Source organism: Nerophis ophidion, linkage group LG18 (genome assembly GCF_033978795.1).
Source record: "Nerophis ophidion isolate RoL-2023_Sa linkage group LG18, RoL_Noph_v1.0, whole genome shotgun sequence".
Classification (NCBI taxonomy): Eukaryota; Metazoa; Chordata; class Actinopteri; order Syngnathiformes; family Syngnathidae; genus Nerophis; species Nerophis ophidion.
The window spans coordinates 5,645,863-5,660,220 of record NC_084628.1 but is presented as its reverse complement, the minus strand read 5'-3'; the positions used below and the strand labels follow the sequence as shown (position 1 = coordinate 5,660,220).

General features: G+C 39.0%; 1 protein-coding gene across 1 annotated transcript in view; it reads left to right on the top strand.

Annotated features, from left to right (window-relative positions):
- The window catches only part of LOC133537521 (uncharacterized), a 44,907-nt gene that overhangs the window by 29,325 nt on the left and 1,224 nt on the right, over positions 1–14,358 (top strand). Inside the window, exon 3 of the mRNA XM_061878612.1 lies at positions 10,320–10,362. Within this exon, the coding sequence (XP_061734596.1) occupies positions 10,320–10,362 (43 nt within the window). The remainder of the gene's footprint in view (positions 1–10,319; positions 10,363–14,358) is intronic.

Here is a 14,358-nt window from a genome sequence, read left to right as displayed (position 1 = left end):
AGCCATAGGTTCCCTACCCCTGGTTTAGTGTGTACTGTATACCGTATTTCCTTGAATTGCCGCAGGGTGTAAAGTATGCGCCTGCCTCGAATCAAAACTCGTTTCGCAAAATAATTAGCGCATGCTTAGCATTACCGCCGGCTCAGGATTAACGCCGGGTCAAATTCTTTTCGCTAAATATTATTTTTATCAGCGCATGTCTAGAATTTCCGCCGGGTCAAACTCGTTTCGCAAAATATTTAGCATATGCCTAAAATTTCCGCCGGGTCAAACTCGTCACGTCACGGGTGACACTTCACCCGTCATCATTTTCAAAATGGAGGAGGCTGCGATTTCAATCATTTGAAATCGCATAAAAGGAAGAAGATTAAGAGCAATTCAGTAGGATTTAAGGTCCAAGGTATTGAATATGCTAAAAAGAACAGTTAGAAGATATGTTTTATTAATATACCGTAGTTGCGTGTGTCAAATATGAGTCATTAAATGACTCCCGCCTCCTGGTGGTAGAGGGCGCTAGTGGTCCTTCTTGCGACTACTCTTGCTACAACAAGCAGCAAGAGTGAACAGCGATCGTTTATTTTTTCCTCTGGCTTGCACTTTTAACATGGAGGATTACATATCTAAAATAAAACAGTTTTCTAAACTGGAATTACAATCGAAGCAGGAGGTAATAAAGGAAGATCTCCATCGAGACAGAGAGACTTTTAAAACTGAAGAAAGATAAGGAAGACTTCTATAAACAAGTTATCGATGCTTTTGAGCAGAAGGAGCTGCGCAGGGACTTCATTTATAAGTAAAGGTAAGACCATAATAACATTTTTTTTAATTAAATGTGCTTTTCATGATGGTATCCTTACATCACACTCAAATTTATAAGCGCAGGCCTAAATTTGCCGCATGCCTTTGGTAAGTGCCGGAGTCAGAAGAAGTTTTAAAATAATTAGCGCATGCTTGCCTTTACCACATGCCTTTGGCAAACGCTGGAGTGAGAAGAGGTTTTAAAATAATTAGCGCCCCAGCGGCAATTCAAGGAAATACGGTAACTTTTTGCTAGCATGCATTTTTGAGCACAAGCTTTGGGGTAAAACAAATGTCATTTACGAACTACAAATACAGTAAGCCTTATGAACTCTGCCTTGCAACAAGTGCGACATGACAAGAAAAATAATCTCTTAACTAGAGATGTCCCGATCCCATATTGTCCAACTCTTAATTACCAATTCCGATATCAACCGATTCCGATATATACAGTCGTGGAATTGACACATTATTATGTCTAATTTTGTTGTGATGCCCCGCTGGATGCATTAAACAATGTAACAATCTTTTACAAATTAAATCAACTCAAGTTATGGGAAAAAACGCCAACATGGCACTGCCATATTTATTATTGAAGTCACAAAGTGCATTATTTTTTTTAACATGCCTCAAAACAGCAATTTGAGACATGCTCTCCCTTAGAGAACATGCGGAGGTTGAGGTGGGCGGGGTAGCGGGGGGGGTGTATATTGCAAAGTCCTGGAAAAGTTAGTGCTGTATGGGGTTCTGGGTATTTGTTCTGATGTGTTTATGTTGTGTTACGGTGCGGATATTCTCCCGAAATATGTTTGTCATTCTTGTTTGGTGTGGGTTCACAGTGTGGCGCATATTTGTAACAGTGTTGAAGTTGTTTATACGGCCACCCTCAGTGTGACCTTTATGGCTGTTGACTAAGTATGCCTTGAATTCAATTGTGTGTGTGTGTGTGTGTGTGTGTGTGTGTGTGTGTGTGTGTAGAGCCGTAGATATTATGTGATTGGGACGGCACGCAAAGGCAGTGTCTTTAAGGTTTATTGGCGCTCTGTACTTCTCCCTACGTCCGTGCACCACTCCGAACAGCCTCGTTTTGAAAAAGTCATACATTTTATTTCTTGAAACCGATACTGATAATTTCCAATATCCAATTTTAAAGCATTTATCGGCCGGTAATATCGGCAGTCTGATATTGTCGGACATCTCTACTCTTAACCATCGGGGCACATTTGATTTTAATTATCTTCATTATCTTAAGTTTTTAAAAAGGCGTAAACACATTTTGGTTTAATTTACCCCCCCCCCCCTTTTTTTTTTGCACAACTTTGTTAAAACACAGTTTTATACAAAAATATTAATCATGTAATGTTTTTGTACATTTTTACCCTTTCGAAGGCATTTTGCTCAAATAATGTCACAGGTTTGAATACGTAAATCGCTAATAAAATACTCAGGTTATGCAAATCTATATACTGTAGGGGTCGAAACCCAAAATGTTGAAAGAGCCATATTGGACCAAAAATACAAAAACAAATCTGTCAGGAGCCACAAAAAAATTAAATCCATATTACATACAGATTGTGTCATGAGATGTAAATTGAATTATGAGGACTTAAAGGAAACTAAATGAGCTCAAATATAGCTACAAATGAGGCATAGTAATGCAATATGTACATATAGCTAGCCTAAATAGCATGTTAGCATCGATTAGCTTACAGTCATGCAGTGACCAAATATGTCTGATTAGCCCACATAAGTCGATAACATCAACAAAACTCACCTTTTTGCAGTCATGCGCAACGTCATAAGTTTGGTGGACAAAATGAGACGGAAAAAGAAGTGGCATAAATCATGTCTTAGAAAGTCGGAGAAAGTTATACATGTAAACAAACTACGGTGAGTTCAAGGACCGCCAAAATTAGTAGGACAAAACGACGCTCGCCAAATACTCGAATCAGTGAAGCATGTTTAATGCAAACAATGTGTTTTATAGCAATTAGGGAGGTTGGTGTCATGTTTGTCCTCCTACAGAAACCAAATTAAAACCAAAAATATGTTTTTTCCCCCTCATCATTTCCATTATTCATATATTTTTGAAAACCCTCCGGAGAGCCACTAGGGCGGCGCTAAAGAGCTGCATGCGGCTCCAGAGCCGCGGGTTGCCGACACCTGATATACTGGGACATAATTTGATCGAGTTTTAACGATGTAGCGACCAACTGTAGTTACTGACGGTGGTTTTTCTGAAGTGTTCCTGAGCCGATGTGGCGATATCCTTTACACATTGATGATGCAGTCGCGCCTAAGGGATCGCTTCCAAAATCAATTTGAAATGTGGACTCGTCAGGAGATTTAAAGACGATGTTTGCAACTTCCTCACAGTAATATTTTTCAGAACAACAAAATATAACACCACCACCGGCCATCTTATGTTATCATTAGTAACAGAACACAGCTAATGCTAGCTATCCAAATTGCTATTAATCGCTAACAACAGCTGAAGCTAAGCTGTGTTACGAAAGTACGGCGTTACGTATGAGAAGCTGGAAGAGGGCGGGATATAATGTTTTTTTACCCGTTGAATAAAGAAGGACTTAGGGGACTAAAAAGGCCTACTGAATTGAGATTTTCTTATTCAAACGGGGATAGCAGGTCCATTCTATGTGTCATACTTGATCATTTCGCGATATTGCCATATTTCTGCTGAAAGGATTTAGTAGAGAACATCGACGATAAAGTTCGCAAGTTTTGGTCGCTAATAAAAAAGCCTTGCCTGTACCGGAAGTAGCAGATGATGTGCGCGTGACGTCACGGATTGGGGAGCTCCTCACATCCTCACATTGTTTATAATCATAGCCACGATTTCCCCATTAATTTGAGCGAGGATGGAAGATTCGTGGATGAGGAAAGTTAGAGTGAAGCACTAAAAAAAACAAAAAAAACAAAACGAAAAGGCGACAGCTCCAGGCGATGGCAGTGTGAGCGATTCAGATGTTATTAGACATATTTACTAGGATAATTCTAAAAAAAATCCCTTATCTGCTCATTGTGTTACTAGTGTTTTAGTGAGATTATAAAGTCATACCTGAAAGTCAGAGGGCTGCGGTGAACGCCAGTGTCTCTGCGAGAAGCCAATGGAAGACAAGATAACAGCTGTCTTTTTGACAGCTACAGGAGGAGGTCGCAAATTCCACTCAAGTCTCCTGTAAGAGCCGACTTACTATCACAATTTCCCATCCAAAAACTTGCTGCTTGACGTAGAGAAACATGTTCGCTTGACCGCTCTGTGTTAAAGCTTCACAACAAACAAAGAAACACCGGCTGTGTCTCGGATGCTAAAGGCAGCTGCAATCCACCGCTTTCCACCAACATCTTTCTTCTTTGACGTCTCCATTATTAATTGAACAAATTGCAAAAGATTCAGCGACACAGATGTCCAAATTACTGTGTAATTATGCGATGAAAAGAGACGACTCCCCTACAAGCCGAGACGTCATCATACGCGTCTTCATTCCGTGACGTTTTCAACAAGAAACTCAGCGGGAAATTTAAAATTGCAATTTAGTAAACTAAAGCGGCCGTATTGGCATGTGTTGCAATGTTAATATTTCATCATTGATATATAAACTATCAGACTGCGTGGTCGCTAGTAGTGGCTTTCTTTTTCCTCATTTCGGGCTTTTTTGAGGCACTTGTGATTAAGGGCTATATAAATGAATAGTAATTGATTAATTATATGTCTTGTTTGGCTTTGGGTATTGCAGTAGTGTATTGTACACCTGCGAAAGAACTACAAATTGAAATGGTAAAATTTAACACAAAATGTACAATTTAACATAAAAAAATCCATGTATAATAGAGAACACAATTGTGGGGCCAAAATACAGCAAACACTTACTTAAAGGGCAAAAAAGTCAGTCTTTGTCACCTAAGTTGTGTTTTGCTAGTTAGTCATACTTGCCAACCTCGAGAACTCCGATTTCGGGAGGTGGGGGGAGTGGTCGTGGGTGGGGTGGGGGTAGTGGTCCGGGGGGCGTGGTTAAGAGGGGAGGAGTATATTTACAGCTAGATACACCAAGTCAAATATTTATATTATATATATATATATATATATATATATATATATATATACAAATACATATATATAAGAAATACTTGACTTTCAGTGAATTCTAGCTATATATATATACATATATATACACTTGAATTTCACTGTTCATTTATTTACACATGTACACACACATAACACTCATCTACTCATTGTTGAGTTAAGGGTTGAATTGTCCATCCTTTTTTTTCTAACCATATGCATGTACAGTAGATTGTCCTGTTTAAGAGTGTCACAACATTGCTGTTTACGTCAGACGAACTGCTTTACGGTAGACGAAAACGTGACTGCTGTTGTTGTGTGTTGTTTCCGCGCTGGGAGGGCGTTAATGAGACTGCCTAACAATAAACCCACATAAGAAAACCAAGAACTCGCCTTCGATCATTCTATAGTTACGTCATTGGGCAGGCTCGCTGTTTATATTGTGGGAAAGCGGACGTGAAAAAAAGGCTGTCGAGAGGTCACTCGGGTCCGCATGGAGCTGGAGGGGGCGTGGCCTCCAGCTACGCCTGAATTTCGGGAGAAAATTTGCCCTGGGAGGTTTTCGGGAGAGTCGCTGAATTTCGGGAGTCTCCCGGAAAATCCGGGAGGGTTGGCAAGTATGTAGTTGGTTATCATTTTGGTGTTATTTGTATTGATGTATTGGAGGATATGTGGCTGGACGTGACAAAAATAAACACACAAGCAAATGTTTGCTTACCTGTCGCTCAGCCTTATCTCTGGATGCTGAAGTATTTAACTCCAGTCGCCATTTCATTGCATTGTTGTTTTTTCTCGCTGTCCTCTGTGACCTATTGGATGAAGTATAGAGAGAGATTTGAACAAATAAAAACATAAAACATGAATCCAAAATGTTTTTTTAGCCCTTTGAAAAATGAAGGACTTATACAGGTAAAACTAAAAAAAATAATATTGTGCATAGGTTTGTTTATTTCAGCAACTAACAAAGTGAAACTAATATACGAGATAGGCTTATAACATGCGACTCGAGATATTTCAAGACTTCTTTTGATGTCATTTCAATGATTATGGTTTATGAAAACCTTGAATTGAAAATCTCTGAATATTTTGGATTTTCAAAATCTGTAAACTGTGATAATGAAAATTATAACAAAAGCTAGACATATTTCACTTTGCATGTAATGTTTGATGGTTCCCTCTTACACACATGTAAGAGGGATGTGTGCTATGGCTATGAGTTGTTTTTTCCCTCGGTCTCAGTCTGGACCCCCTTTCCAGGGGCCCAGGCTTAGACTGATTTTTTTCTCACCCCCCCCAATCCTCCCATTGTTTACCTGTATCTCACCTTGTTTGTAAGGGGCGCCGGAAGTTGTCAGCGATCCTGTTCTGTCTCCCTGTAATGTTTGTCTGATCTTGAATGGGATTGTGCTGAAAATTTAAATTTCCCCTCGGGGATTAATAACATATTTATGATTCTGATAAGTTTATATCACATATTAGTTTAACATTGGGACTGTGCACAAAGGACTTTTGCAAGACATTCAATTATTTTTAGTTTCATCCGTAAGTCATGTATGATGGAGTAACAACAACTTTTCAGTGTCTCTGTAGATGTTGAAAACTTTTGAACTACATAAATCGATGGCAATTTGTGAAGAAAAATACATAAACTAGCTGCACCATTTTGTAAGCCGCAGGGTCCAAAGCGTAGGAAAAAAAGTAGTGGCTTATAGCCCAGAAATTTTTCATTTTTATACACAGTAGTTGCTTTATCTTTGATTTATGATTTCAAAGCAAATTATTTAAATTAATTTGCAATTGTGTGATAAAATAAGGCAATAATCATGAGTCAATTATACAATATTTTACATATACTATATACCAGTGTTTTTCAATTTTTTTGGCCACTTTTTGCGTTGAAAAAATCCGGAGGCACACCACCAGCAGAAAATATTAAAAAACAAAATTTAGTTGACAGTAAAGAGTCGTCGTCGCAATTGTTGGATATGAATTTAAACCATAATCAACCAAGCATCACTATAGCTCTTGTCTCAAAGTAGGTGTACTGTCACCACATGTCACATCACGCCCTGAATTATTTGGACATTTTTGGGTGTTTTCCTGTGTGTAGTGTTTAGTTCTTGTCTTTTGCTAGTATTTTGGTGGCTTTTTCTCTTTTATGTAGCAGTTTCATGTCTTCCTTTGAGCGATATTTCCTAAAAAGGCCTACTGAATTGAGATTTTCTTATTCAAACGGGGATAGCAGGTCCATTCTATGTGTCATACTTGATCATTTCGCGATATTGCCATATTTCTGCTGAAAGGATTTAGTAGAGAACATCGACGATAAAGTTCGCAACTTTTGGTCGCTAATAAAAAAGCCTTGCCTGTACCGGAAGTAGCAGATGATGTGCGCGTGACGTCACGGATTGGGGAGCTCCTCACATCCTCACATTGTTTATAATAATAGCCACGATTTCCCCATTAATTTGAGCGAGGATGGAAGATTCGTGGATGAGGAAAGTTAGAGTGAAGCACTAAAAAAAACCAAAAAAACAAAACGAAAAGGCGACAGCTCCAGGCGCCACCGCCAGCAGAAAATATTAAAAAACAAAATTTAGTTGACAGTAAAGAGTCGTCGTCGCAATTGTTGGATATGAATTTAAACCATAATCAACCAAGCATCACTATAGCTCTTGTCTCAAAGTAGGTGTACTGTCACCACCTGTCACATCACGCCCTGAATTATTTGGACATTTTTGGGTGTTTTCCTGTGTGTAGTGTTTAGTTCTTGTCTTTTGCTAGTTTTTTGGTGGCTTTTTCTCTTCTATGTAGCAGTTTCATGTCTTCCTTTGAGCGATATTTCCCGCCTCTACTTTGTTTTAGCAATCAAGAATATTGTTGTTTTTATCCTTCTTCGTGGGGACATTGTTGATTGTCATGTCATGTTTGGATGTACTTTGTGGACGCCATCTTTGCTGCACAGTAAGTCTTTGCTGTCGTCCAGCATTCTGTTTTTGTTTACTTTGTAGACAGTTTTTTCATTGATTGATTCTTTTATTCGTAGATGACACAGTACAGTACATATTATGTACAAATGACCACTAAATGGCAACACCGGAATAAGTCGGGGTCCACGTTTATCAATTCATGATAAGCGGTAGTTCAGTTGTAGTTTCGTTCTGCATAGCCTTCCCTAAGCTTCAATGCCTTTTTTGGGGGCGTTCACCTTTTGTTTATTTTTGGTTTAAGTATTAGACACCTTTTTACCTGCACGCTGCCTCCTGCTGTTTCCAACATCTTCAAAGCAATTAGCTGCCTGCTGCCACCTACTGATATGGAAGTGTATTACACGGTTACTCTACCAAGCTCTAGACGGCACAGATACTAAACAACAACACATCATTTGCAGACTATTTTTATTGGTCTGCAAAATATTTTTATCCCAAATAGTTGAAATTAGATTATCTCCCACGGCACATTGGTGTGCCGCAGCACAGTGGTTGAAAAACTCTCCCGTATACTGACTGGAACAAGCGATTTTAACAGCTCTGGCCTAAGCTGTGTTTTGCTAGCTAGTTATCATTTAGGGGTTATTATTATTGACATAAAAAATTTTCATCCATCTCTCGGAGTCCTGGCGTGTTGACCCTGCGATTTGTGTTGTAATAATAGTCGAGGATAAATCGCAAGAAATGACAAAAATAAACAAACATCCTAATGTCAGCTCACTCTGGATGCTGAGGTAGTCGTCTTCAGTCGCTCCCCTCAGTGAAATTTGTCTAACTTAAGTCACACAGAAAGATATTTACAGAAAATAGGTTACTTTATATTACCCCCCCCATTATTTGTACGCTCAAGATACGTTACTTTATAACAGGGGTCACCAAACTTTTTGAAACCAAGAGCTACTTCTTGGGTACTGATTAATGCGAAGGGCTACCAGTTTGATACACACTTAAAAAAATTGCCAGAAATAGCCAATTTGCTCAATTTACGTTTAATAAATAAATCTATATGTATATAAAAATGGGGTATTTCTGTCCGTCATTCCGTTGTGCATTTTTTTTCTCTTACGGAAGGTTTTTTGTAGAGAATAAATGATGAAAAACACACTTAAATGAACGGTTTAAAAGAGGAGATAACAAGAAAAAATGAAAATTTAATTTTGAAACATAGTTTATCTTCAATTTTGACTCTTTAAAATTCAGAATTCAACCAAAAAAAAAAAGAAGAGGAAAAACTAGCTAATTTGAATCTTTATGAAAAAATTAAAAAATGGAACATCATTAGTTTCCTGAGTAAGATTAATTTAAATAAATAAATGGGTTGTACTTGTATAGCGCTTTTCTACCTTCAAGGTACTCAAAGCGCTTTGACACTACTTCCACATTTACCCATTCACACACACATTCACACACTGATGGAGGGAGCTGCCATGCAAGGCGCCAACCAGCACCCATCAGGAGCAAGGGTGAAGTGTCTTGCTCAGGACACAACGGACGTGACGAGTTTTAAAAATTTTGATTAAATGTTTTGAACAGGTTAAAATCCAATGTGCACTTTTTTACAGTATATAACAAATTGGACCAAGCTATATTTCTAACAAAGACAAATCATTATTTCTTCTAGATTTTCCAGAACAAAATTTTTAAAAGAAATTCTAAATGATTTGAAATAAGATTTAAATTTGATTCTAAAAATGTTGTAGATTTGCCAGAGTATTTTAATTTTATTTTAATCATAATAAGTTTGAAGAAATATTTCACAAATATCCTTCGTCGAAAAAACAGAAGCTAAAATGAAGAATTAAATCAAAATGTATTTATTATTCTTTACAATAAAAAAATAAAAAATACTTGAACATTGATTTAAAATGTTAGGAAAGAAGAGGAAGGAATTTAAAAGGTAAAAAGGTATATGTGTTTAAAAATTCAAAAATAATTTTTAAGGTTGTATTTTTTCTCTAAAATTGTCTTTCTGAAAGTTATAAGAAGCAAAGTAAAAGAATAAATGAAGTCTTTAAAATATTTTCTTGGATTTTCAAATTCTATTTGAGTTTTGTCTCTCTTAGAATTAAAAATGTCGAGCAAAGCGAGACCAGCTTGCTAGTAAATAAATACAATTTTAAAAATAGAGGCAGAGGCAGCTCACTGGTAAGTGCTGCTGTTTGCGCTATTTTTAGAACAGGCCAGCGGGCGACTCATCTGGTCCTTATCATCTGGTGCCCGCGGGCACTGCGTTGGTGACCCCTGCTTTATATCATCCTTCTGGTTTGGATTGACGCGTTCAATGCAGCTCGTTGTTTTTCGAACGCGGTGACGCTGCAGTATTTTGAAGTGGCGTTCAATGGAGCTTGTTTTTTTTTCAAATTCTAATGGTACTGTTTTGAAGTGGCTAAGATTGGGATTGTGACAATATAAAAAAAACAAGTGAACATTTCTCTTTTCTTTTGCAGTTTGATGGCTACAGAAGAAACAGCATGGGCGTGTATAGAAAGCGTAAGTAACACCTTTCATTCCAATCGAGCAACGTGTTATCTAAAACTTACCACGGGAAGTTGAATTAAAGGCCTACTGAAATGAGATTTTCTTATTTAAACGGGGATAGCAGCTCCATTCTGTGTCATACTTGATAATTTCGCGATATTGCCATATTTTTGATGAAAGAATTTAGTAGAGAACATCGACGATAAAGTACGCAACTTTTGGTCGCTAATAAAAAAGCCTTGCCTGTACCGGAAGTAGCAGATGATGTGCGCGTGACGTCACGGGTTTGGGGAGCTCCTCACATCATCACATTGTTTACAATCATGGCCACCAGCAGCTAGAGCGATTCGGACCGAGAAGTGACAATTTCCCCATTAATTTGAGCGAGGATGAAAGACTATATAAGTGAATATTGATTGATTGATTGATTTCTGGATGAGGAAAGTTAGAGTGAAGCACTAAAAAATATAACACCACCACCGGCCATCTTATGTTATCATTAGTAACAGAACACAGCTAATGCTAGCTATCCAAATTGCTATTAATCGCTAACAACAGCTGAAGCTAAGCTGTGTTACGAAAGTACGGCATTACGTATGAGAAGCTGGAAGAGGGCGGGATATAATGTTTTTTTACCCGTTGAATAAAGAAGGACTTAGGGAACTAAAAAGGCCTACTGAATTGAGATTTTCTTATTCAAACGGGGATAGCAGGTCCATTCTATGTGTCATACTTGATCATTTCATGATATTGCCATATTTCTGCTGAAAGGATTTAGTAGAGAACATCGACGATAAAGTTCGCAACTTTTGGTCGCTAATAAAAAAGCCTTGCCTGTACCGGAAGTAGCAGATGATGTGCGCGTAACGTCACGGGTTGTGGAGCTCCTCACATCTGAACATTGTTTATAATCATAGCCACGATTTCCCCATTAATTTGAGCGAGGATGGAAGTTAGAGTGAAGCACTAAAAAAAATAAAAAAAAGAAAAAAGAAAAGGCGACGGCAGTGGGAGCGATTCAGATGTTATTAGACACATTTACTAGGATAATTCTGGAAAATCCCTTATCTGCTTATTGTGTTAATAGTGTTTTAGTGAGATTATAAAGTCATACCTGAAAGTCGGAGGGCTGCGGTGACCGCCAGTGTCTCTGCGGAAAGCCAATGGAGGAGCCAAGTTTACAGCTGCCTTTTGGATAGACTTAGACAAACTTTAATGATCCACAAGGGAAATTGTTCAACACAGTAGCTTAGTTACAATGATGGAAAGTGTAAGGATGGAAAGGACAATGCAGGTATAAATAGACTAGGTATAGCAATGTAAAATATAACATATCTGCGAATATATACAATATATACTTAATATGTGTAGAGCAGGGGTGCCCATTACGTCGATCGCGAGCTACCAGTCGACCGCGGGGGGTGTGTCAGTCGATCTCGAGCCAGGCTTTTAAAAAAAATAGACCTAAAAATTAGTGATCATCAATCTTCACCAAGACGTCACTTAAATGACATTCACGGTACCGGAGGGTCTTGTGAGATGACGCTGGCTGCTGCAAGATCATTATTATGAAAATATGACCGAGAGGAAGGCGAGAAACACTTTTTATTTCAACAGACTCTCGCGTCGTACCTTCCGTCAAAACTCTAAAGGCCGACTGCACATTTCCTATCTTCACAATAAAAGCCCTGCTTCATGCTGCCTGCGCTAACTAAATACAGAATCTCGGAAAACTGGCGTGCACAAGCGATCCCTCAGAAAGCTGGCGTGCACATCACTTGTGCACGCCAGATTTCCGAGACTCTTATTTTGTTAGCGCAGGCAGCATGAAGCAGGGCTTTTACTGTGAAGATAGGAAATGTGCAGTCGGCCTTTAGAGTTTTGACGGAAGGGACGGCGCGAAAGTCTGTTGAAATAAAAAGTGTTTCTCGCCTTCCTCTCTGTCATTTTTTCATAATAATGAACTGGCAGCAGCCAGCGTCATCTCACAAGACCCTCGGGTGCCGTGAATGTCAATCAAGCAAGCTACGGAATTTGCCGCCAATGTTTTTCTTGTAAAGTGTATGGAAGCTGGATGAATTAGATGCCAAAAACCAACCACTTTCATGTGGTATTGTACAGAAAGGACAACTTTTTTTCTCCTCCATTTGAAAATGTGGGCGTTATCATCATTACTGTCTGATTCCAATCAATGCAAGTCATCAGAATCAGGTAATACACCAACTTATATTCTTGTCTTTGTGAAAGAAAGACATCTATATGTGTTACACATGCTTGTATTATCATTAAACACATTTAACTTGTTTACAAAAATGTCTCTTTCATAAATAAATAAATATAAATGATGTATATAAATGAGGTAGATCCCCTCGAGTTGGTCAATTGAAAAGTAGCTCGCCTGCAGAAAAAGTGTGGGCACCCCTGCTGTACAGTATATTATATATACAGATATAGTATGTCTATAACATATATACCAATTGCTATGTACACTATCACAGTATATTTGGCAGCCCCAGCATAAAAAAAGAGAGTAAGTCCAGCAGAAAATAGAATATAGGACATTAAAAACAAAGAGAAGTAGCCGACATAGAAGGTGTCAGGTAATCAATCAATCAATCAATCAATGTTTACTTATATAGCCCTAAATCACTAGTGTCTCAAAGGGCTGCACAGACCACCACGACATCCTCGGTAGGCCCACATAAGGGCAAGGAAAACTCACACCCAGTGGGACGTCGGTGACAATAATGACTATGAGAACCTTGGAGAGGAGGAAAGCAATGGATGTCGAGCGGGTCTAACATGATACTGTGAAAGTTCAATCCATAATGGATCCAACACAGTCGCGAGAGTCCAGTCCAAAGCGGATCCAACACAGCAGCGAGAGTCCCGTTCACAGCGGAGCCAGCAAGAAACCATCCCAAGCGGAGGCAGATCAGCAGCGCAGAGATGTCCCCAGCCGATACACAGGAGAGCAGTACATGGCCACCGGATCGGACCGGACCCCCTCCACAAGGGAGAGTGGGACATAGAAGAAAAAGAAAAGAAACGGCAGATCAACTGGTCTAAAAACGGAGTCTATTTAAAGGCTAGAGTATACAAATGAGTTTTAAGGTGAGACTTAAATGCTTCTACTGAGGTGGCATCTCGAGCTGTTACCGGGAGGGCATTCCAGAGTACTGGAGCCCGAACGGAAAACGCTCTATAGCCCGCAGACTTTTTTTGGGCTTTGGGAATCACTAATAAGCCGGAGTCCTTTGAAGGCAGATTTCTTGCCGGGACATATGGTACAATACAATCGGCAAGATAAGATGGAGCTAGACCGTGTAGTATTTTATACGTAAGTAGTAAAACCTTAAAGTCACATCTTAAGTGCACAGGAAGCCAGTGCAGGTGAGCCAGTACAGGCGTAATGTGATCAAACTTTCTTGTTCTTGTCAAAACTCTAGCAGCCGCATTTTGTACCAACTGTAATCTTTTAATGCTAGACATGGGGAGACCCGAAAATAATACGTTACAGTAATCAAGACGAGACGTAACAAACGCATGGATAATGATCTCAGCGTCTTTAGTGGACAGAATGGAGCGAATTTTAGCGATGTTACGGAGATGAAAGAAGGCCGTTTTAGTAACGCTTTTAATGTGTGCCTCAAAGGAGAGAGTTGGGTCGAAGATAATACCCAGATTCTTTACCGTGTCGCCTTGTTTAATTGTTTGGTTGTCAAATGTTAGAGTTGTATTATTAAATAGAGTTCGGTGTCTAGCAGGACCGATAATCAGCATTTCCGTTTTTTTGGCGTTGAGTTGCAAAAAGTTAGCGGACATCCATTGTTTAATTTCATTACGACACTGTATGGGGAGTGATTATACAGCTGGACGCAGTGTGGAAAGCTGCTGCAGGAGGTCGCATAATCCGCTCAAGAGCCGACTTAATATCACCATTTTCTCATGCAAAAACTTGGAAGAGAAACATGTTTGTTAAAGCTTCACAACAAACAAAGAAACACC